The following is a 21,810-nucleotide window of genomic DNA, read 5'->3' as shown; positions in this document are numbered from 1 at the left end:
TCTCATCAAGATAGCCGAAAGTGAAGGACTTCGGGTCATGCAAGTGTGCATAACCAAGGAACGAAGCAGACAGTACGCGGTGTTGTACCGTTGCTACTCAGTGGAGTAGGCGACAGGGTTGATGGAGAAGACGGTACAATCCCAGAGGCGACCAAACCTATGAGAGAATTACTCCAAGTTGGGATGAAAACTTCCTGCATTCCAGAAGTTCGATGGCATTGAGAAGGTGAATCACAGTAACTAACTCAACGCAAAGAGTGCAAACACTTCAAGTGCTTCAGAAGTGTGAGCAAAGAGCAGGCGAAGGCCAGTAACCAGCTCGATGCATGGAGTACAACCTCGAGGAGGCAGGCGAAATCAAGTAACCTTTGCCTTCTCAACTCTTAAGAGAATGGGCGAAACCGAGTACCCCAATTCTCTTATCTATCCAGCAGAGGAGCTCTGCATAAGTTCAAAGCCCCTTCAAAGATAATGAAAGACAATAGTTGTCAAATCCTCACCAACGGTGATCAGTGCTACTGAGAGTAGATTGTCCGCTTCATTTCCCAACGAAATGCCAATTGAAAGCGGAAGTGATGCAAACCTACTTGGATGTGACAACTAAGTGAAAGAAGAGTCAATGAGCAAATTTTGTGGAGGAAGGACCCAAAACTTCAGAAGTTTGCGAGACGATGCTCGTTAAAGCTCCAACAAGCATCCACCCAGTTCAAGCAGCATGAGGAATTTGAGAGACTGGCGCAGTAAGGATGGTCTTTTCCTTCATCTGGGGGATCCGCAAGAATCAACAAGGATCAACACAACTCAGCCAACCCCACACCAGAGTCAGAGTCATTGGTGAGTTGAAGCAGCATGGCGGATCAAAGGTTCGACTACTCAAAAACAGCAGTGGAGAGCAGCAAGGAGCCAAGAGGCGCATTGTAGCTGGAGCAGAAGATTGAAGACTCAACAAAGGCGAGGAGTTGCAGTGTCGACAAAGACTTCAACGAGGACATCGAAGGAATAAGTGGGGGAGAATGTCACGGACAAACTTCGAAACAGGATGTTTGATGTAATGCTTATGTATGTCCGTGTCTTTTGGCATGTTCATGCCTTGTACAGCATGTAGAGGGACGGCCGAAGGTTTAATAGTCCCATTTTAGTTGGGTTGGTGGCCTCTTTAGGCTTGTAAATAAAGGTTGTGTCATGTGGACACGTGCGAGAGATTCTCAGTCTGTAATAGACCATTTTACCCTTTGTTGTGCCACTGTTCAGAGCTTGTAAAGTCTGTTTGTAATTTGCATTGTCTATGAAGTGTTTTTCGGAGATGTTTGCTTGTGGATCCCGATTGAGGCATTCTCTCTAACTCGTTCTCTCTTTTGGTGGTCCTAAGGGACAATGGGAGGCTTCGGGGAGGCTGACCTTTGCGGACGGACACGCAAGGGTGCCGCACGACTTAGGCAAAACCAGCTAAGTCCGTGACAGAGCGGTACACCCAGGTGTGCCGAGTATTGTAGCACTGCTACAGTGCTACAGTGCACTCGGACCGGTAACAGGCGGTCCGCGTACCGACAACCTGTCGGACCGGTACGTACTGCCCGTATCGGGCGGTACAGTTCAGTACGGCAGACCCTGGTACGAGGCAAGGCTCACCTTACCGATCTGAAATAATATACTGACCAACCGACGGTATGGTACATATCACTCCATACCAACATACCATGTGTTGATACAACAAAGCATACCGATAACACGAAAAAAGGCCAAAAATGGCTGCAAAATTTTCTAAAAAAAAAAAAAAAATAGATTAGAGTTTTTAAGTTGGAAATAAATATAATTTTAGCAAAATAATCTAAATTATGAAAGAATAATGACACATGTCTTTTTTTGGCTTTGAGTAACTTTATGGTACGTTCCAAACCGTCCTTCCATTGATATTGAATTATCTACAAAAAAATTATTTGAATTATTAATTATTTGTTAAACAACTTAAACTTTAAGATTTAGATGAATTAAATAATCAATCGATAGATATATTTGGTTCTACCACCAAAAAGAACGACGGGACTCTACGGGCAATGAATCGGGGTCCTCGATATATATATATATATATATATATATGTTTGTCATACCCAATCATGAAATTAATCCCGCAACATAATATACCAATACACTGTATGTCATTGGTGCATCAATATAGTGATGATAATAGCATGATTGGCGTAGTGATTTAAAAAGCGCTATGCGCCAAGGTCCAAAAACGCCCGAGGCGCTAGGCGCTCGCTCGAGCGAAGTGAGGTGCTAAAATATAAAAATATACAATATAATTAATAAATATAATTATTTAAATTTTTAAATCAAAATATGCTATTAAATTAATCTAATAAATACAAATACTATTACTAGAATACAGTTAACAGTATATTGTATATTGTTAACAATATACTATCGAAATAGGAGAAGAGTGTAAGGGAAGAGTCGGAAGACTGAGAGTGTTGACTGAGAAGAGCGGGAGCAACAGCTGCGAGTGATGATAGCGGCAACAACGACAACGGGAGCAGCAAGAGACGACAGTGGCACCGGCAGCAGCAAGCAGCGAGAACGGGAGCGGGGACAGTGGCAACAGTAGCAGCGAACAGCGGTAGCAGTAACGGGAGCAGGAGCGGAAGCGGCGAGCGAAGACAGTGGCAATGGTAGCAATGGCAACGGGAGCAGGAGTGGCGAGCGACGACAATGGGAGCGATAGCGGTGGCAGCGAGAGCGACGAGCGATGACAACAGTAGCGGTAACGGTAGCGAGAGCGACAACGAGAGCGGCAGCGAGAGCGACAGCAGCAGCGAGAGTGGCGACAGCAGCAGCGAGCAGCGACGGTAGTAGCGTGAACGACGAGCAGGGTTAGGGTTGGGGAAGTCACGCTAATATCGATTGAACCAACTAAAGCACCGGAGACCGAACCAGACCTAAAACGCTGGTTCGATCGCCTAGTTTAACCCAAGAGCTCACCCGAAGCGCCCGGCGCCTAGGCTCGGGCGAGCGCCCAAGCGGCGCCTCTTTGAAGCGCGTCGCATGGAAATGAAGCGAGGCGCTCGAGCCTCGCCTCGCCTCGCCCGCCTAGGCAAGCGCTCGAGCGCCTATTGAAATCACTGGATTGTCGTAAACCACACATGTTCAAAACAACTCTTAAGGCAAGTATGATTGTGGCATGTATTGGTGCGAAGCATGAAGAATGTCGAAACTTTACTTATGTCACTAATTTACTACTCTGTATCATCAGATTTATCACCATATTGCTACTCGAAGAAGAATGACCAACTATCATCGTACTGCTACTCGTAAATGAATGACCAACTATCATGTCAAGCTCCATGATCTAAATCTTGGGTGGCATATAGAAAATACTGCTCCTTGATCCATGTACCACCCTCAAACTGTATAAACAGAATCATCGACTCCCCAATAACGCAACCATCATCGATCAAGGCACTATTGTACAAGTCACCGTCATGTCTCAAGATGAGCAGGTTGCTAGATATGATTGAGAAACTATCTACATACCTTTGATTAAAAAGTTATTCCTTAACTTAGGTGTTAATCCGCCCTAATTAACCTTCCAAGCTTGATCTAATCCACAAATCGCAACTTTATGAAGTTTTAGAGAGTGCAAATGTGAGAATTAGATAAAAGAGTGAGAAAGAGATTGAGAGAGTATAGTAGTTTCAGAGAGTGAAAAGCGGTGAAAGAGGAGGAGGAAAGGGTTTAAAAATCCTTTTAAATGGATCTAACTATTGAAAAGGGTCAGATCTGAGTAATTCGTCAGTAGTAGTCGAAATTCGATCATTACCGATTGGCACAAGTCGATAACAGTCAAATTCCGACCGTTACCGAGTGGTACAAAACCATATCGAACGATACAGAGCCATTTAGTATATACTATCCGGTACAAGGTGGTCTGCATATCAGTCACTTGTTGTACCACATGATATTCTATGGTACGATAAACCCTAGAATGAGGAGAGATAGAGGGGATCTAAAAAGATTTTAATAAAAACTATAAATAAAGATTTAAATAATCTTAACTTAATATATGACTTTATATAGATCTCAACGATAACAAAAGATTCATGTAACCGACCCCAAATAGTTGCAACTTACGGTTTTATCGTTGTTGTTGTTCTTGTTATTATCGTTGTATAGTTTTCATTTTAATATAAATGATACATGCTTCCTATCATACATAATAAAATTCTACATCAAGCATGCTTAAATCGGTAAAAGACAAATATCTAGCAAATTAGCAATGGAAAAGAGAAATTCCATCATCAACACTCATTGATAAAATATTGGTAGGAGTTGTTACTCACAGCAAGAACAAGCTGATAACAAGCAAAGACAGTTGATCGCTCAAGTTATCAAAAGTTCAAAACAACAAATGAAGTTTTAAGGTTGTAGCACTCACTACAGTGCTATGTTGACATGCTGCAAAAATGAATTTTTTATCATACTATCAATTCAGAATCTTCTGAAAAGAGTATATTAGAAAAGGCAAGGTAAAAGATTCTGCATGCAGTTGGTGATGTTATATCCTGAATAAAAAAATAAGTAGCAACCAGAAAAATGTATAATTGTGATCAATTGATATACAATTTGCAACTTATACTTCTAAGAAATAATTTCTAAAAGGTGTAAAATATCAACATGCCGAACACTGAAACTGCAAATGACAAGGTCTAGCCTATACAACCTCAGAATTAGAGGAACATACCAGATGATGCTTCACTATAAGACCATGCAGGAGTCACAATGATAGGACTTTGCTTTCTTTTTTGCCCACTCTTGATCTCTGATAGTATTGTAGTTTTTGACAGTTCAGTGACATGAATATTCACCACACCTTGATTGAGAGATGCATCCCCAGGAACAATCTGGCAACAAGCATCTTTGCTACCTTTATCGGATGATTGAGAAGTGGTAGCATTTCCAGGCATTTGTTCTACCAAACAGGATGGGTAGGAATTTTTAGAATTCATTGCATGCTTTTGCTTTAAGAGGACACTTGTTAGCTGGTTCTGCAAATCTGTTAAACTGGAAATATCAAAATATTACTGAATGCAAGTGTCATACTAAAATCAGTAATATGAAAAGATACAATTTTGCCACTTACAGTTCATATCGAAGAAAAGCTTCTTTGTTTTTGTGCAATACTGTTCCATTCTCCCTTGTACTGTTTGGAAGTTTGCCTGAAAAGAACATAAGAGGTAGCAAATGAGCACTGTACTACATGTACATTTTTCTGTAGGTGTTCCTTCCCCAGGCAGATAGCATTACCACAGTGGGACAATCATGCAAAAGCAAAGAAAGATGTGTGTATTCTTCCAACCACCAAACAGAAAACAATAAAGAGAAAAGTAACACAACATATCATGAGAAAACTAGCTAAACATTCACAAACCCAGTCAAAAATAATTACAGTTGCAGGGAAATTATAATAAACCCTGTTGTCTTTTTTCCATATATTCAACTCAGCTGTTTTATTTTGCATTATTGAGAAGTGTGTTCTTTTTTTCAATTAGTTAATTGTCAAGATCATTTTTTTTTACTTTAACAATCTGTTTGTAAGCGATCTTAATGGATCCTGCAAAGCTGAGATGGAGGTGTTCCTAAAAGACAAATTTTATTTAATTATATAATAATGAAGTGATTATACTAGCCACTTGTTTTTTTTCTAAATTGATGCTTGTAGATGCAATTTGATAACCGAGATGCAGGATCCTGCAATTTCGGCAGTGATGTAAAAAGCTTTTTTTGATATCATGGTCAAGGAGGTTACCAAAGGAAGAATAATTTGATCAGAATGTTTCCCGGTAGAACTTGGAGGACTATTTTTAAAGATCTCATATCCCAAAATATGGGATATGGGATCTTTCAAAATAGTCTGACAAGCACCATGAAGTGGTTGCGGATGGGATACTAAAACCAACAATATTACTGTTCTAGAAGACATTTGGCAGAACTAGATACTGGAAATTAGTCAATTCTGCCATAATTAGATTTACATAAAGGCATCATAATTTAGCTGTCACTAAGTCCAACTTGTGAAAAGGTTATAAACACTAAATTGTTAGAAATTGTCTTCATTAAAGTACTGGTAGAATTTAATTCATCATGCATCCACATAGGACTAACCATAAACCAAAGATGCGAATGAAAATCAAGTATGGATATTTTAATTCTAAAAAACATGCTGATGTTGATCTAAACAACCAAGTGGATATAGTAAGGTCGCAGAGCTCTGACTGTATGACAGAAACCCCTAAAAGTAAAGTGTGACCATAAAGTTTTATATCCAATTTCACTTTTGGTAAAGAGCTAGCGTTCCAAGCCACTAAACTTGCTTTTCTACTATGGAAGTTGAATAGATATAACCAACTAAAATGCTTGAATAACCTCTCAAATTTTAGGAGTAAATTCAAGAACTAAGCCATTAGAGCTCTCTTTTCCCTAGGTACACTTAAACCATTCATAACAAACTACACAAGGACTAGAATAGAGATATACTATTTTACTTCATACAAGTAATTTTTCAAATTAATCAAAAAAGCAACCAATCACATTGCTCTTTAGAATTAAGAAAATTGTAAAGAAAACTAATGCATTATGGATTGGAAGTTGAGAATTTAAGGAATAACAAGTAGAATAGGTTAGTGCAGCTGAGATGTGAATATGCAGTGTACCAAGAAAAAAAAAAGAATAAGAAATATTTTCATCCACGAACAATTAGGTGTAGCTCCAGTACAGGATAAAATGTATTGAGTGTTGATTGTATAATCTTCACATAATTCATCTACTTATAAACATATATGGAGTAGAAGGAATTGAAAATGTATTGCCTCCATCGATGGCCTTGGATTTGACTAGATATGAATCAAAGACATTCACAAAGTACACATTTCTTTAAGCTAAAAATTGTCGAAACATCATTTTCAAAAACTCTATGGAGATGAGTAAGTGTACTTTTAGAACTAATTCATCTCAACAATGAGTCAATGTTTATCAAAAGTTTAATTTGTTGATCGCTAATGATGTATGCCACTTTCTTAACCAGGCATCCATATCTTTTGATCAGCTTGCATGCAATGGCAACAATTTCTTCAAACAATTCATATTTCTTTTAAGTTTTTGCTTGAATATAAAGCTAGCAAAAGATGTTGTGATCACATACTATAATGCACAAGATAATACAAAGGTTAAAAAAGAATAGTATTCCAGCTAAAAACACTATTTAAGATATGATCTAATACCATTGCAAAAGAAAATACTTTCACAAAATAATTTAGTGGAAATCGTACGTTGAAGAGTAATTTCCCTTGTCATCACCCCACCATTCACAGACTTTACCGAAGCCCTCGCAGCTGATAGTTGAAGACCCTGTTCTCATAATTGTTAATTTTTCTTAAATTGGTATACTCAAAATCAAATACTGAGAGCTCCGTAAAAACAAAATCCATAAGCATAACAGGAGTGTCACGAGAATGTGAATCTTCCCTGGAAAGTGACAAATGAATCAACCATATTCAACAAAGACAATTGATTAAGTCATTAAGATCCCATAGGTGACATTATAATTTAATTCATGGTCCAGAACAACAAATATATAAACAAAATCTAAATATCAACGTTTTTATGTTAAAAGTTAAACTAACATCTCATCCTACATATATAAATTATGTGAAACGAAAAGGGGGATCTATTGATATAAATGGAGAAGAGGTTTCCTAGCTAATGCAAGCAGATCAAGATACTAACTGAAAACCCACAAAATAAAAAAGGTGGCCTAGTGTACAACAAAATGGGGAGGGTCAATACATGTGTCTTTATCTGCCAGCAGAGAGGTAGCTTCCCGGACTCACTGGTCATCCAAGTCACAAAATGACAGCCTTATTGTGAGACCAACACTCCAAAACCCTCACAACAAAAACAATCAATTAAAATCTCCCAAGCATGTGATTTCACTTTTAGATGCAGGACATTAGCAGTATGGAAATATTAAAGAACATTCCTATAAGGTCACAGCCAAAAAGTAACAAAACATAAACAAGTGTAAACATATATACTTTGCTTTTCACCTAAGCTGCACAAGAAAGGCCCAAAGGCCAATCCTAAGGAACAGTAAAGCTTCATAGGGCCTTTTTGTCTAGGTGTGGATAGTCCTCATCTTCACAAACATGTCTATTACACCGAGCCTCTATCTTAGATAGTTCCCAGATCGTTATGCCTTTTGTGCGGGTCGAATCTTACCCGAAAAAGAGTATCACTACCTAAGGACCACTATAGTTACGGCCGCCGCTCACGGAGGCTTCAATCGCTGGCTCCCCTATCATTAGGTCACCAACTTCCTTGACCTTCTAGCACTAGGCAGGTGTCAACCCCCATGCATGGCCTTACGACTTTGCAAAGACTTGTGTCTTTGGTAAATAATCACCCGAGCCTGGTCACTCAACCCCCTTTGTGAGGAGACACCCCTTCTCCCCAAGTTATGGGGCTATATATATATATATATATATATATATATATATATATATATATATATATATATATATATATCGGTTATTTAAAAAGTGCTAGGCGCCGAGGTCCCAAAACACCTGAGGCACTAGGCGCTCAATCGAGCGAAGCAAGGCACTCTAAAATATTAAAACATAAATATATTTTAATATTTTAAAATATTTTCTACTGTTAATAGTAGAAGAGAAGAGTAGAGTGTGAGGAGACCGAGATGAGGTGAGAACTGAGTCGCGGACAAGAGGCTGTTGCCTGAGAGCAACGACAGCAGCAACAAGCAGTAGCGGAGAGCAGCGATAGCGGGCAACAACGGAGAGCAGTGGCAGCGGAGAGAGGCAATGGTAGTGGCAACGGAGAGCAGCGGTAATGGAAGTGGAAAACAACGACAGCGGTAGCGGAAAGCAGCGATAACGAAGAGAAGCAATGGTAGCGGAGAGAGGCAACAACAGTGGCAACGGTAGAGAGAGACAACGGAATCAGGCGTAGGGTTAGGGGAAGTCGCGAGGGGGAGGCTGATATGTATGTGTTAGTTGGTTCAATCGAACCAACTAATCGAGCGCTCGCTGCCCCTCTCCGTTGTCGTTGCCGCAGCCAGTCACCTGGTTTAAACTGAGCACTCGCCCGAAGCGCCTCGCGCTTGGGCTCGGGCGAGCGCCTAAGCGGCACCTCTTTGAAGCCCGCTACCTAGCCATTAAATGAGGCGCTCGGGCGAGGCGAGTTGGGTCTCATCTCGCCTCGCCCGAGCGCCTTTTTAAATCACTAGTATATACATACATATACATATATATACATATATATACATATATATGTGTGTGTGTGTGTGTGTGTGTGTGTGAACAAAGAGAATTCTATCCATATGGCACTACACTTTCTAATAAATGGTTAAACATATCTTAACCAAGGAAACCAAATGCTTCACAGTATATTGCTTAAGGAAGTTCAAATCAGTATGTACACAAAAAAACACCCATAGGCCAGAGCATCGAACAATAACATGACAAAAGACTTAACCTAAGTTCCTAGTCCTAGTTTATGGAATCGAATTTCACCACCTCTATGATCAAGTCATGAAGAGACAAATTTGTTAGTTCCCCATCAAAAATTAAAACTTCGCCACCAACATCTCTATACAATGAAGGACTATCCAGTAAGTAATCATCTTCCAATAATTATAAGCAACATATTTGTGTACATAAAGTTACCCTTGATATGTTTTGATGACCACTGACATCTTCTCCTATCAGCTATTAGCACAAAAATGCTCTAATTTCTTTCTGGACAAGGTGGAGAAGCAACAAAATAATTTTGTTATAAGTCAGTAATAAAAGACAATTTACAATGGTTGTCAGATAATATTAGCCAGCAAAAGTACCCAATATAGATATTACTATTCCTCATGCTAAGCACAAAACAAGTACCTATACTGTCAATGATGCATTGCACACTAAATTACACCATCATGATGTAGGATGAAAATAGTCCCATGAACAAAGAGCTTGTGCTTGGACAAAGTTGTCTGCAGTGTACAAAATTGTCCGTGCTAATAACGAAATTTATTCAGATGAATGAACGAAAAAATTGCACCACCTACAAGACTCCACATCAAGATGACATATAATATTCACTGAACCACCTTCACAATAATTTTCAGGTAGAAGCATGCTAATCTTATTTGTTCATTGCAGTTGTACTTTATGAAACATATCACAAAATTACTTTCATAAAGAAAATATTATTCTTCTCAGCACTTCCTTCAATAATCAAACCATGTTTTCATATGTTATATAAAGCATTAAGCCATCAACTTATTAGTATTGTGGCCTATAACATGGAAGATTTAGGTTTTATTGTCAAATAAGTAAATTTGCTCCAAAAGTACATAGCTATGCAAGAGTTCTATGACCTTCTAGGTCTTTTGGGTATTTCAAGTTTATAAAACTCTTGATGCTCATCGGTTATCATGAATAAGAAGGTTCCTGACACATAATAGTTTAATTTCACACTTAGAGAAGTTAGTTACCATGACAAGAAACATCAACTTTAAGATTCTGTGTACATTGCTATTCAATACTGGCCAAAAGATTCTAATTAAGCGTACATCTCTGTTTGCCCAATCTAATAGCCTCCTCTCATTTGCATGTTGCTCCAGATTGCATTATAGCATGCAGACATATTCAATATTGACAAAAATGTGTTCATTTCCTGCCTTCTGCCTCACAAAATGATGCATCATTTGAATTAGCTGTACCATATATGGTGCTAGATAAACCAATAATCTTGCAACAAAAATTAGGATTATTAATTTCATCAGTTGTATCAATAGCTTTCAAGAACACAGGAGTCTCTTATGAAGCCATTAAATTGGTCACATTATGTTTTCTGCTTGACTTTCTCCATCCATCACCAACTATGGACAAATTTTTTGAAGCCCATGATTGTCTCGATCTTTGAGATATAATTTAGAAAAAAAAAACTTTCCATGGCGCAACAAGATTAGCTTGATAGTCATTCACATGGCAAAGATAAGTATAATAACATATGAAAAGGATAAAAGAAAATGGAAACAAAGTATGTTGCTTAGTATAGTAAGAAAAAACACAGGAAAAGAGAGATGGAGAAAGTACAAGAATAGAAGATAAGAGAAATGGAGGAAAACCCAAACGGCCATGTGTTTGGACTTGATGATACTGCTTTTGTGAGTAAAAAGATGCAGCTTTGTCATCATTGAAAAGATAAGTTCAGAAATCTAGCACCATTCCTTTTCATCAATCTGAGTTCTCTCTTGTTCAATGTTTCCTGTCAGTGTAGGCAGATAAATGTGCCAAAAAGAATTTTTAAATTGGGTTCTGTGGAACCATTTTAGAGAAGACAGGAGGGTACACATAATCAATATCGCAACTTCAACATCCTCGACCAAAATCCATGAGACATGGATAATTTTTGTTTTCTTTGTGGAGTTCCACAATAGTATCCCACAGCTACATATCAATTATCAATCAAAAATACTACGGTGTAATGAACATATCAGTCATTACGCATCAAAAGTGACAACTTATGTCTTTTTGCATGTTACTACAAGTGCTGCAACACTTGGGAACACCAGACCAAACCAAACTTGACCATGAGTGCATAAGCATGTTCAGTTAATCATATTTAATAAGAAAGAAAATAAAATTCACATTTTATAAATGAGGTCACAACATAAGCATCATAATTACTATGATGAGCAGAAAATGAATAGAATAATAATATAGCACAATTTGCTAACATTGCAGCACCAAAGACCCATTAAACTTGATGCATTATTGTGATAAACAAACCAAACCATATCTACCTCTACTTAAGTGTATTTCACTGTCTCCCACACACACACACATTATGTTTCAAGCTTCTAAGCCACCTATCTCTCTTTGGGTCATAGCTGATCACTTGACAACCATGGGTCCCGTTTCTCTTCTTTCCTATTCTCCCCTTCTTCCTCACTTTTGGAACATATGATATGATACCTCTATTGTTCTTGTTACCATTTCAGGAGAAACAGAGTTTTAAAGCCATGAACTAAGTAAGCAGATTGAGGTTCTAAATATCTGGAGCTTCAATTAATTATGAAAGATCTATGTGCAGATTATCAAAATCCAGATGGGATATTATTGGATGTTGAATCAATTTAAAGGTTAGACATTTAATTAAATTTATTTTTCAGTGATCATTTGAAATTTACATTATCTCCAGAATCCTTCAAAAGCATTAGAACTATACGCAAACATTTGGAGCATGCAAGCGATTGTTCAAGAACCATACCAGAAATCACAATTTCTCGTTAAGGTTCAAATTGTGTAACCATACATATAAAAATTGGTTATTTATTATAATGCTTTGACGAGATGCCCTTGTTCAGACTAGCCAGTGTTGAATCATCTGATTAGATTATGCTTAGGATTATATAATCTTCTTACAAATCTGGTTCAAACTCTGTTTTGGCATATCAAGACATGATGACACATCCCAAGCGTAAGTGATGCATTCTCATATTTTTAATAGTTTGAAGTTTGTCAGACTATCAAGACTGAACATGAGTCATGCTTAATGATATTTCAGAAGTTTGAACTAAAAGAACAATATATATGAAGCGTATAATCTTCCTAGAAAATTTCTTCGAAAAGTCTAAATAAAATTATCTTGAGTTCTATGAAAATAAAAAACCATAAATATTGGATAACCTGTGCATATAGTGTTCTCCTTAGTCAGATGGATTTTTAGATTGGATACATAGCTCACAAGCAGCAAGATTGGACTGGAACCGCAATTATCCTAGATGAGCCCATGGATCAATTCACTCCCAACTGATCCTGATTAATTCCCAGTTTCTAGGAGATTCAAAGACTGACCAATCTCTCAAAATCATATTTTTATCCAAATACTTAAATATTAATACGCTAGTGACCACTTCCTTAGAATAAGTAAATTGTATTCCCTATGTAAAAAAAACTGTGAACTTGACCTATATATGTAACAATAAGAGTGAAATATTGTTTGTGCTAGAATGATCTGGTTTAAAACTATGAGCCAAGAATAGGAGCTTGAATACCTAATTTCTAGATATTACAATAGCAAATATATAATGTGAACAATTCATTTTCCCAAACCCAATCGTCCAGAACAAGAATAGGAGCTATTCTGTTCTTTGTTGATAGGACCAGTGTGGCCAAAGAAAGTAGTGTCTCCATAGTTTAAAGTTGTGACTTGGTAATCATGTTGTTATGATAACCAAGTGCTCTGAAAATAGACAATCCAGTGGTAGAGTTGATTTTTCATACCACACATGCAATTACATCATAGAAGATGATTTGTCATAAACATGTGTCATATTTTGCATCATGTGTGCATCAGGAAAACAAAGTGCGATGCATTGAGTTCTTGAGATTGCTCTATGACAAATTCAAAGATACAGAAAATAACGAGCAATATTCAAAGTTTTCCAAAGTTTACCTTAGCTATACATATCTATCTCCACTCGGATCCAAAGACCATTACGTAAGAAGCAATTAGATATTGTGATTAAAATTATGGGATCGTGATTCTGATATACTCTAGTAAACTAGGATTACATCCATATCAACCAATTAACCAATGGTCTAAAAAAGCAAAATATTAATAACACAAATAAATGAGATCAAGCTACATGAAATATAACTCGGAGTTTATCAATGCAAAGAAAACTGAAGAACATGCAAGGCAGAAAAAAAAAAACAAATTTTAAAATTGCAAGAGTTCTAAACAGTTAATGTTTCGAACATAGTACAAAGGCAAATGATAAGCAGTGACTAACAATTTATGATATCATCATTACAAATTATTTTGTTCACTTTGGCACTGTGAAAACATGGCCATGATTAATCTTACAAGGTATTCTAGCTACACTAGCCAACAAATACACAAATGTGAAGTGGAAATTTATTTCAACCAGTAGAAAGATTATTCATCAATAACATTGGCAAAATTTCCAGCATTCAGTAATCACACTTGCACAGGACAATACAAGATTTGTAATTGAAAAAACAAACCCAGATAGAGCATGCTTTAACTGATCATTAAGGCGGCTGCTAATCTCAACTAAGAAAAGCAAACATGAAGAAGAAATGTTCCAGTAAAATGGTCAAACTTAGCACCTTTGGCAACTTCCCCCTCTTTTTGAGCAATTTTAAATGCATTCTCTGAATGTAGTGCATCATATGGTACCGAGAATGCTTGGAGAACAACCTCTCCGTGACCTCCGGGTTTGCTGCCAACCATTCTGATATCTCTTTTGCATTGACCAGCACGTCTTTATCCAATGATTCCAACCATCTATAAACAGGTTTCCACAAGTCCGTGCGTTGAAATCGATACGGGAACTCCGCCTCATTACTCAGATCAACCTGCAGGGAGACCAAACTCAAGTATTTAAAGGAAGTAACAGGCTTTTGAACGACGAAGCTGCTGGCTTCAGGCAAGCACCTGATTCAAGCTGCGGGAAGGATCATGGAGGGAGAGAATCCGGTGATGGAGATGGAGGCGGGGAACAGACTGGAGGTCATCCGGAAGAGAGGCACGGTTCGATTCGATCCAGGCGTCGATCTCCGCAACCGAAGGTTGGTGGCTCATAGGTAGAGAAGAGAGCCAAACTCGAGCGAGAGCCTCCCATGGCGGTGCCTCCGATGAGTGGGACGTGTAAGAGACCCGCAGAGGGAGAGGGAGAGGGAGAGGGAGAGGGTTAGGGTTTTGGTGGAGAGACGGGTAGCTTTCGCCAGGGAAAAGGGTTTCGAAGGGCACGGGCTCGGTCATTGGGTCGGAGAGGCAGAGAAACGTGGAAGACCAGTGGACTAGCTTTTATGGGCTAAACAGCATCGCATTTCTGCTTCTTTTATATTTTCTTTTTTTAAATTGATAAATATGGAAGGGACGATGGTTAACTTTGGATAAAATTATTATGATTATTATTATTACTATGATTATTGTTTAAATATTTTATTTTAAAATATTTTATTTTAATATTTTATCGTAAATCAATCTCTTTAGCATGAGAGATCATCAAAATACTCTGAATTATATATATAATTCTTATGATTATTATTATTATTACTATGATTATTATTTAACTATTTTATTTTAATATTTTTATCGAAAATCAATCTCTTTAGTATAAGAGATCATACAGATACTCTGAATTGATATAATAATAGTATATCGTAGGATGTTTTATCTAAAAAAATTTAGTGTTAGGCTTTTATCAAATTATGATTTTATAATTAATTTTTATCTATAAATATTTTTTTATCATTTTAGTGAAAAATATCTCTCCTCCTCCACTAGCCTTCGATTATCATCACCATTATTGTCATCTCCCACCGTTGTTGTCTTTGTTTTCTCTTACTCTCATCACAAATAGCATTATCCCTCTTTTTCTTCACCCTCCTCTTTCATTGCCCTTGCCATTCGCTTCTCTTAGCAAGGTTGAAATTACTATGATTGCTACTCTCTCTTTCTCACGGTCGAAGATAGGAGCTTTTGACCTTGCTCATAAGGACCCTTGTTGAAAGCAAGTGGCAAGGGCACAAGGTAGACAACGAGGGTGCTAACACAAAGACAACATGGGCAACACGAGAAAAGGAGGAAGGGAGAAAGGACAGAAGGAGAGGATGTGCGACTAGAGCGATTAAATCAAAGGTTGATGATAGAGGAGGAGGAGTATTTCATCGAATTGACAAAAAATGATGACCCCAAGATAAAAATCAATTAAGGGGATACGATTTGGTAAAAGCCAAACACTAAAATTTTTGTTTAAGATAAAATGTTCAAGATTTAATAACTAAAATATTGGTTATATCAAACTCATTTTCAAATAATCAATTGATAATAATAGAGATACACACAACAACAAAGATTAGGATTCAATACCTTATTTGATAAAATTTTGAATATGTTAAGTGACTTAATCGATTAATTCTTTGTTATTCACAAAATCATATGATCCTTCATCATCATCGGTTATCATTTTTAAAAGGCTTATATTTTCCCTCCCTTTATAATAATGTTCAAGAATAAAAGTAATATTTTAAAAATTATAAAAGAAAAGAAAACCTTAACCACTTACCATTTAAGAAAAATTATACTTTTTCACTGTTTCGCACTGTTAAGGAGCAAAGAAATATTTTAGATATTTTAAAAGATAAAAATGCTCCATTGATAAGTTAACTTTGTATGTTTTTTTATATAATCCTCCAAGCCTATGAGATTTAAAGTTATCATCATAAAGGTGTTAGCTACCTTGATTGATAAAGATTTGGATGAATTATACTCAGCTCAAATCTCATTTTCATCATCTTAATCAACTTTAATCTCCACCTTTTTCTTTACTTCTTCCATGAGTCACTTTAAACTATCCTTAATCGCTGATCAATTCAAGAGAAAACCTTTCATGGATGCCAACTCAGGCTGTGAAGAATGATTACGAAGTAAACGAGATGAAAAAAAAGAAACAAAGTTTGACAGAAGGAAAGAAGTACCCTAATAAAATGAAATTTTGGAAAGACCAAAAGGGCACTTATTCTCCTTTTCTTGTCTTATGTTCTACTTCAATTTACTTCTGGTCTAAGTTTAGTAGATCCTGTGATGAGATGGTCGTGTGTTCCTCACCAATTTTCTCATATCTCATTTTTATTTAATTATTTAAGATAAAATTCTATTTGAGTCGAAAGTATACAAACATAAGCGAATATGATGATTTCTGGTTTTAAGCAGCTTGATTACAAGTATAATAGAAGATTCATCAACTTTGTTAAATCATATAACTAACGAAGAGGGAGACGGTGTAGCACTTAATTCCTTGGATATTTATAAGAAATACATAAGTGATTATGATGAGCCTTCTACGTTCGATCATAATCTCCATTGTCCATGTATCATACTAAAGTGAATAAAAATCTAATTAATTTTTTTTTAAAAAAATTAAATTTATCTATTATTCATAAGATAATTGATAATTCTAATAAAGAGAAAGTTGGAAAAGAAATGAGAAATGAAACGTTTGTTAGGAAGGAAAGGGAAAAGATATCAAAATGGGGGATAATGTTGTCAACAAAGACCTTATCAATTATAAACAAATTGGTCTATAAGATGAGCGACTCTCGAATTATCTATAACTCGACCTTGGGTGAGGAATGATAATAACAAATATTATAATTAAAAGTACTTAACTATATAGGAGGATATATATAGCTTGCCCACATACAATGTCCAGATGAAATGATATGATTGCCCAAAAAAAAAAAAAATTCCTACTTAGTTTAGCTTAAGAAAAGTTTGGGAAGCAAATTTACTAAAGGATTCTTGATGTGTTTGTATATAGTAAGTTTAAAGTTTCAAAATCATTTCTTGGAAGAGGTATGTATACTGAATTTGGCACCATTGCAGAATCATTATTGATACCAGACTAGGTTTGGAAGCCAGGGATGAATAATGGTTCTAAATCCACTAGATAAGAGTGTAATAACATACTCAAATTCTTGGGAGGTTCTATTTAGTTGTTTGTAATTGTTGTATTGCTTGTAATGGGCTTCCTTCATGCAATTTTGCAACTTCTTATAGGGAGTTAATCATGTTAGGATCGAGAGCACTAAGAGGGGGGTGAATTAGTGCAGCGGAAATCTTTCAGCGATTAAAAATGAAAGCTGCGTTCGTTCGATAAAAACGATTTCGATGTAAAAGCCGATTTTAAGATTACTTAAGATTAAGCGCAGATTGCGTTTAAGCGCAGTTTGCGTCTAAACACAGTTTGCGTCGAAACGTAGTTTGCGTCTAAGCGCAGTTTGCGTCTAAACACAGTTTGCGTCTAAGCGCAGTTTACGTCTAAACGCAGTTTGCGTCTGAACGCAGTTTGCGTCTAAGCGCAGTTTACGTCTAAACGCAGTTTGCGTCTAAACGCAGATGACAGTTTACAGTTCTAAATGAAATCAAGACGTAAACGTAAACTGCACAGAACCTTGTTCGTAAAAGCGCAGAAGACAGTTTGCAGTTGTAAATGAAATCAAAAGACGTAAACGTAAACTGCACAGAACCATGTTCGTAAAAAAGCGCAGAAGACAGTTTGCAGTTGTAAGTGAAATCAAGACGTAAACGTAAACTGCACAGAACTCATTTGTAAAAGCGCAGAGAGACAGTTTGCAGTTTGTAGATGGAATCAAGACGTAAACGTAAACTGCACAGAATTCGTTCGTAAAAGCGCAGAGAGCAGTTTGCAGTTTGTAAATGGAATTAAGACGTGAACGTAAACTGCACAGAACTCGTTCGTAAAAGCGCAGAGAGCAGTAGCTATGTAGGAGGTTTGCAGTAATGATAAAGTGCTCAAAATAAACGCAAACCAGAGATTTAGAGTGGTTCGGTCAGTCTTGACCTACTCCACTTTTGGCTTCCTCCACCGATGAGGTTACCGACGTCAACTAGAGGCCTTCCTTCAATAGGCGAAGGCCAACTACCCTCTTACAGATTCACTCCTTTTGACGGGCTTAGGAGACAACCCTTACAGACCTTTCTCTCCTCACTTTACAACTCAAGAACTTGAAGAACAGAAGGAGGAGACTTAAAGGCTTTACAACACTTTTGAGCTCTTAGAATCACAGAAAAGATCAAGATTTCGGTGTAGGTCTGTATCTTTTCAGTGCTGAATGGGTGGGGTATTTATAGGCCCCAACCCAATTCAAATTTCGAGCTCAAAACGATCAAATCCCGGAATTCCGGGATCAGGCGGTTGCACCTCTTGACTGGAGAGGTTGCACCGCCTGGCAGAACTCGAAGACCGAGCTCAGGCGGTGCCACCTCTCTGTCAGGGAGGTTGCACCGCCCAGTCTTGCTCGAAGACTGAGCTCAGGCGGTGCCACCTCTCTGTCAGGGAGGTTGCACCGCCCAGTCTTGCTCGAAGACTGAGCTCAGGCGGTGCCACCTCCCGGCTGGGGAGGTTGCACCGCCCAGTCTCGCTGGGAGGCTTAGCCCAGGCGGTGCCACCTCCTGGCCTAGGCGGTTGCACCTCCTGGTGCAATCAGGGTCCGAATGGTTAGTTCCATTCGGCCCAATTTCAGTCTTTCAGGGGCCCAATTGCCCCAACATTAAGCCAAAGGGATCACCTCCCATTTTCCAACTTAATCAACGTGCTAACTACGATTAAATCTAAGACAATTTCTGCAGCTTTGCTTCGGTGCGTCAATCGCTTCTTCCGGCGAGTTTCCGGCGAACTTCCGTCGATCATCCGATGAACCCTCGGTGATGCTCCTGCGTACTTCCGGCAAACTCCTGGACTTTGCGACGATCCACTTGGCGAGTTCCGACGAGCTTCGCTTGGCAAGCTTCTGGACTTCTCGGATATGTTCTCGCAGAACCTCCGACGACCGTCCGAACTTCCGTCGAACTCTCGAACTCCCAACGTGATCATGAACTTGACTCCGGCGCAACTCCTGCTGCTTGTCTTTCTTCCATCGTAGTTAATCCTGCACACTCAAAATAAAAACTTCGATCGAGACAATTAATCCTAAGCAATTAACCAAGTTGTCCGGCATGTCATTGGTCCCTCGACGCTTCGTCCGATTCTTCGGCGCATCGTCCTTTCCTGCAACCTATTGCCCAATCGGCCAGTTGACTCTGCAACTCCGATATCCTTGGCACAATACCCGCTCTTCTTGGCCCGATGCCCGAGTCCATGGCCCGAAGCCTTCTGTCGATACGTCGACCGATCCACCGGCCCGACGTCCAATCTTCTGATATGTTCCTCCAGCACAACATGATTTTCCTGCTTTAATTGTCTCATCCTGATCGAAGTATCCTGCGTTACTCAAAACGCAGATTAAATCATAAACATATATCAAGTAGTTTCATCATCAAAATACGAGATTCAACAAATCAGTGTAAATAATTGGATGATATGGAAAGGTTGTTGGGCTGGCAGCTCACAGATTCAGCCTATAGTGGGCTTGAACAGTCTACAGCCCATCTCCTCACTTAATCTAATCCTAATTCATATTAGAAGGGTGTGGGTGGCTGCGTTTTAAAGACAGAAATAGGCATAAATAGGGAGGGTAGTAGAGGAGATCCTTGCAGCAGCAAAAAGAAGGAGAAAAAGACAGAAATCAAAAGAGAAAGAAAGGGAGGAAAATAAGGACAACGCAGAGAGACTATTCTTAATTATCCAATAATGTTCTCATCTCAGGTTAGATCAAATCTATAGTAGATTCTTATTATGATTACTTGGGGAGAATTACGGAGGATTTAGATAATAAGCACAGTGACGTGATCCTTGTATCCCAGTTATTCTCTTATGATTGTTGCTAGGGTTTTGGGCAAGAGATTGAGATTTGTATATTCATTATTATTATAGTAGATTATCTCTAGTTTGTCCCATGATTTTTACCCTTCATATTGAAGGAGTTTTCCATATATATCTTGGTGTTTTATTTTATTATGGTTCCATTTAATTTTGCTATGTGTTATGACCTATTTGTTCATATACAAAAGATATTTCTCCTCGTAGAGAGTAAATAAGTGTAAATAATAAAAGAATATAACTAAAGGCTATATGTATCATCTAGTTTTTAAGATCTTAATGCAAGCCCATAGCTCTTCTTTCACCATCAATCGAAAGCAGAATCTGAGATGTACAAGGAGAGATCCATTATGGATTGAGAAAAAAGGTTATACGTTATGAAGTGGCAATCATAAATCAACTCATTTTTTTATGGGGATCCATGGGAATTAGGCCTTAATCAAGGCTCACCATCCTAGAGCTCTGTGTAACACAAGGAGTAACCTTAAGTTCAACCAAAGAAGGAGTTGATACGAAGTTGTTAAGAGAGAGAAACTCATATATTAATAAGTAAATAATATATTAGAAAGCTGATATAGAGAGAGAAATGTGGTTCAACATTTCCAAAAAAAAAAAAAATTAATATATGAGAAAAACTAAATACAAGGAATCATTGTCTCGAATCATTTGTATACCCTCTTATATAAATAGAGAAATACTTTTTCTTTCAGTCCACTTTGGATCTACTGTATACCTCAAAAGTATCAAAAATATATTTTTTTCATACCTCTTCTTTTTATCAAAACCTTGAGATATATGATATATTATAATGATAAATCCTAATTCTTTAATAATCCCTCTTCCTATTTAGATTCATAATCTAAATTCTAATCATAATTTGCTAAGAAGTTTGAATGAACTCATCTAAGTAGTTGAATCTAATTAACATTCCTAAAGGCTCACCAATCATGAAATTTTCCCTTTCATGTGACTCCAATCAAATCTCAGGCATCCTTTGAGCTATGTAGGACTAAAAGGCAGTCTAAATTAAAGCTTGCCTTCACAGTTAAATCAGCCAAGTGTGCTAAATAATGGAAATCATGTTGTAAGCTCCTCTGTTTCTGAGCTCAGGAATAGAATATGAAAGAAGTTGTGGAAGTTGAATCTTCCTCCTACAATCAAAATATGTGTTTGGAGAGCCTCTAATGAAGCTATTCCAGCAATGACTCGTGCTATGATTGCTATAAATGCTGAATTCTTATATTGTTATGGTCTTGGAATGATCTAGACGACAGAAAGCAGCATGGTAATTTAGATGGCACTGATGGTGGGTGATTCAAATCATTTGATAATTAAGGTTTATTTTCTCTTTGATTCAATGAGCAAAGTCTTGAGTTTTTTATTTATTTGAAAACTAATAAAATAGTTAAATCCTAATATAAAACTGA

At 37.6% G+C, this 21,810-nt stretch overlaps 1 protein-coding gene across 5 annotated transcripts in view; it reads right to left on the bottom strand.

The window, feature by feature from the left end:
• The window catches only part of LOC135678388 (uncharacterized), a 56,643-nt gene extending 41,767 nt beyond the window's left edge, over nt 1-14,876 (bottom strand). For all 5 annotated transcript variants that reach the window (XR_010514932.1, XR_010514934.1, XR_010514935.1 and 2 more), the window contains exons 1-5: nt 14,533-14,876; nt 14,205-14,453; nt 7,323-7,401; nt 5,138-5,213; nt 4,739-5,058 (exon numbers count right to left, since the gene is read on the bottom strand). Coding sequence is in view for 2 of the 5 variants with exons in the window: in XM_065191137.1 (XP_065047209.1) it covers nt 4,739-5,058; nt 5,138-5,213; nt 7,323-7,401; nt 14,205-14,453; nt 14,533-14,859 (1,051 nt within the window). In the remaining 3 variants the exon portion in view is untranslated. The remainder of the gene's footprint in view (nt 1-4,738; nt 5,059-5,137; nt 5,214-7,322; nt 7,402-14,204; nt 14,454-14,532) is intronic.
• Between the last annotated feature and the right edge of the window lie 6,934 nt (nt 14,877-21,810).

This window comes from Musa acuminata, chromosome BXJ1-1 (assembly GCF_036884655.1).
Source record: "Musa acuminata AAA Group cultivar baxijiao chromosome BXJ1-1, Cavendish_Baxijiao_AAA, whole genome shotgun sequence".
In the NCBI taxonomy this organism is placed as follows: domain Eukaryota; kingdom Viridiplantae; phylum Streptophyta; class Magnoliopsida; order Zingiberales; family Musaceae; genus Musa; species Musa acuminata.
The sequence above is the reverse complement of the archived record's forward strand: the minus strand, read 5'-3'. Positions and strand labels throughout refer to the sequence as shown.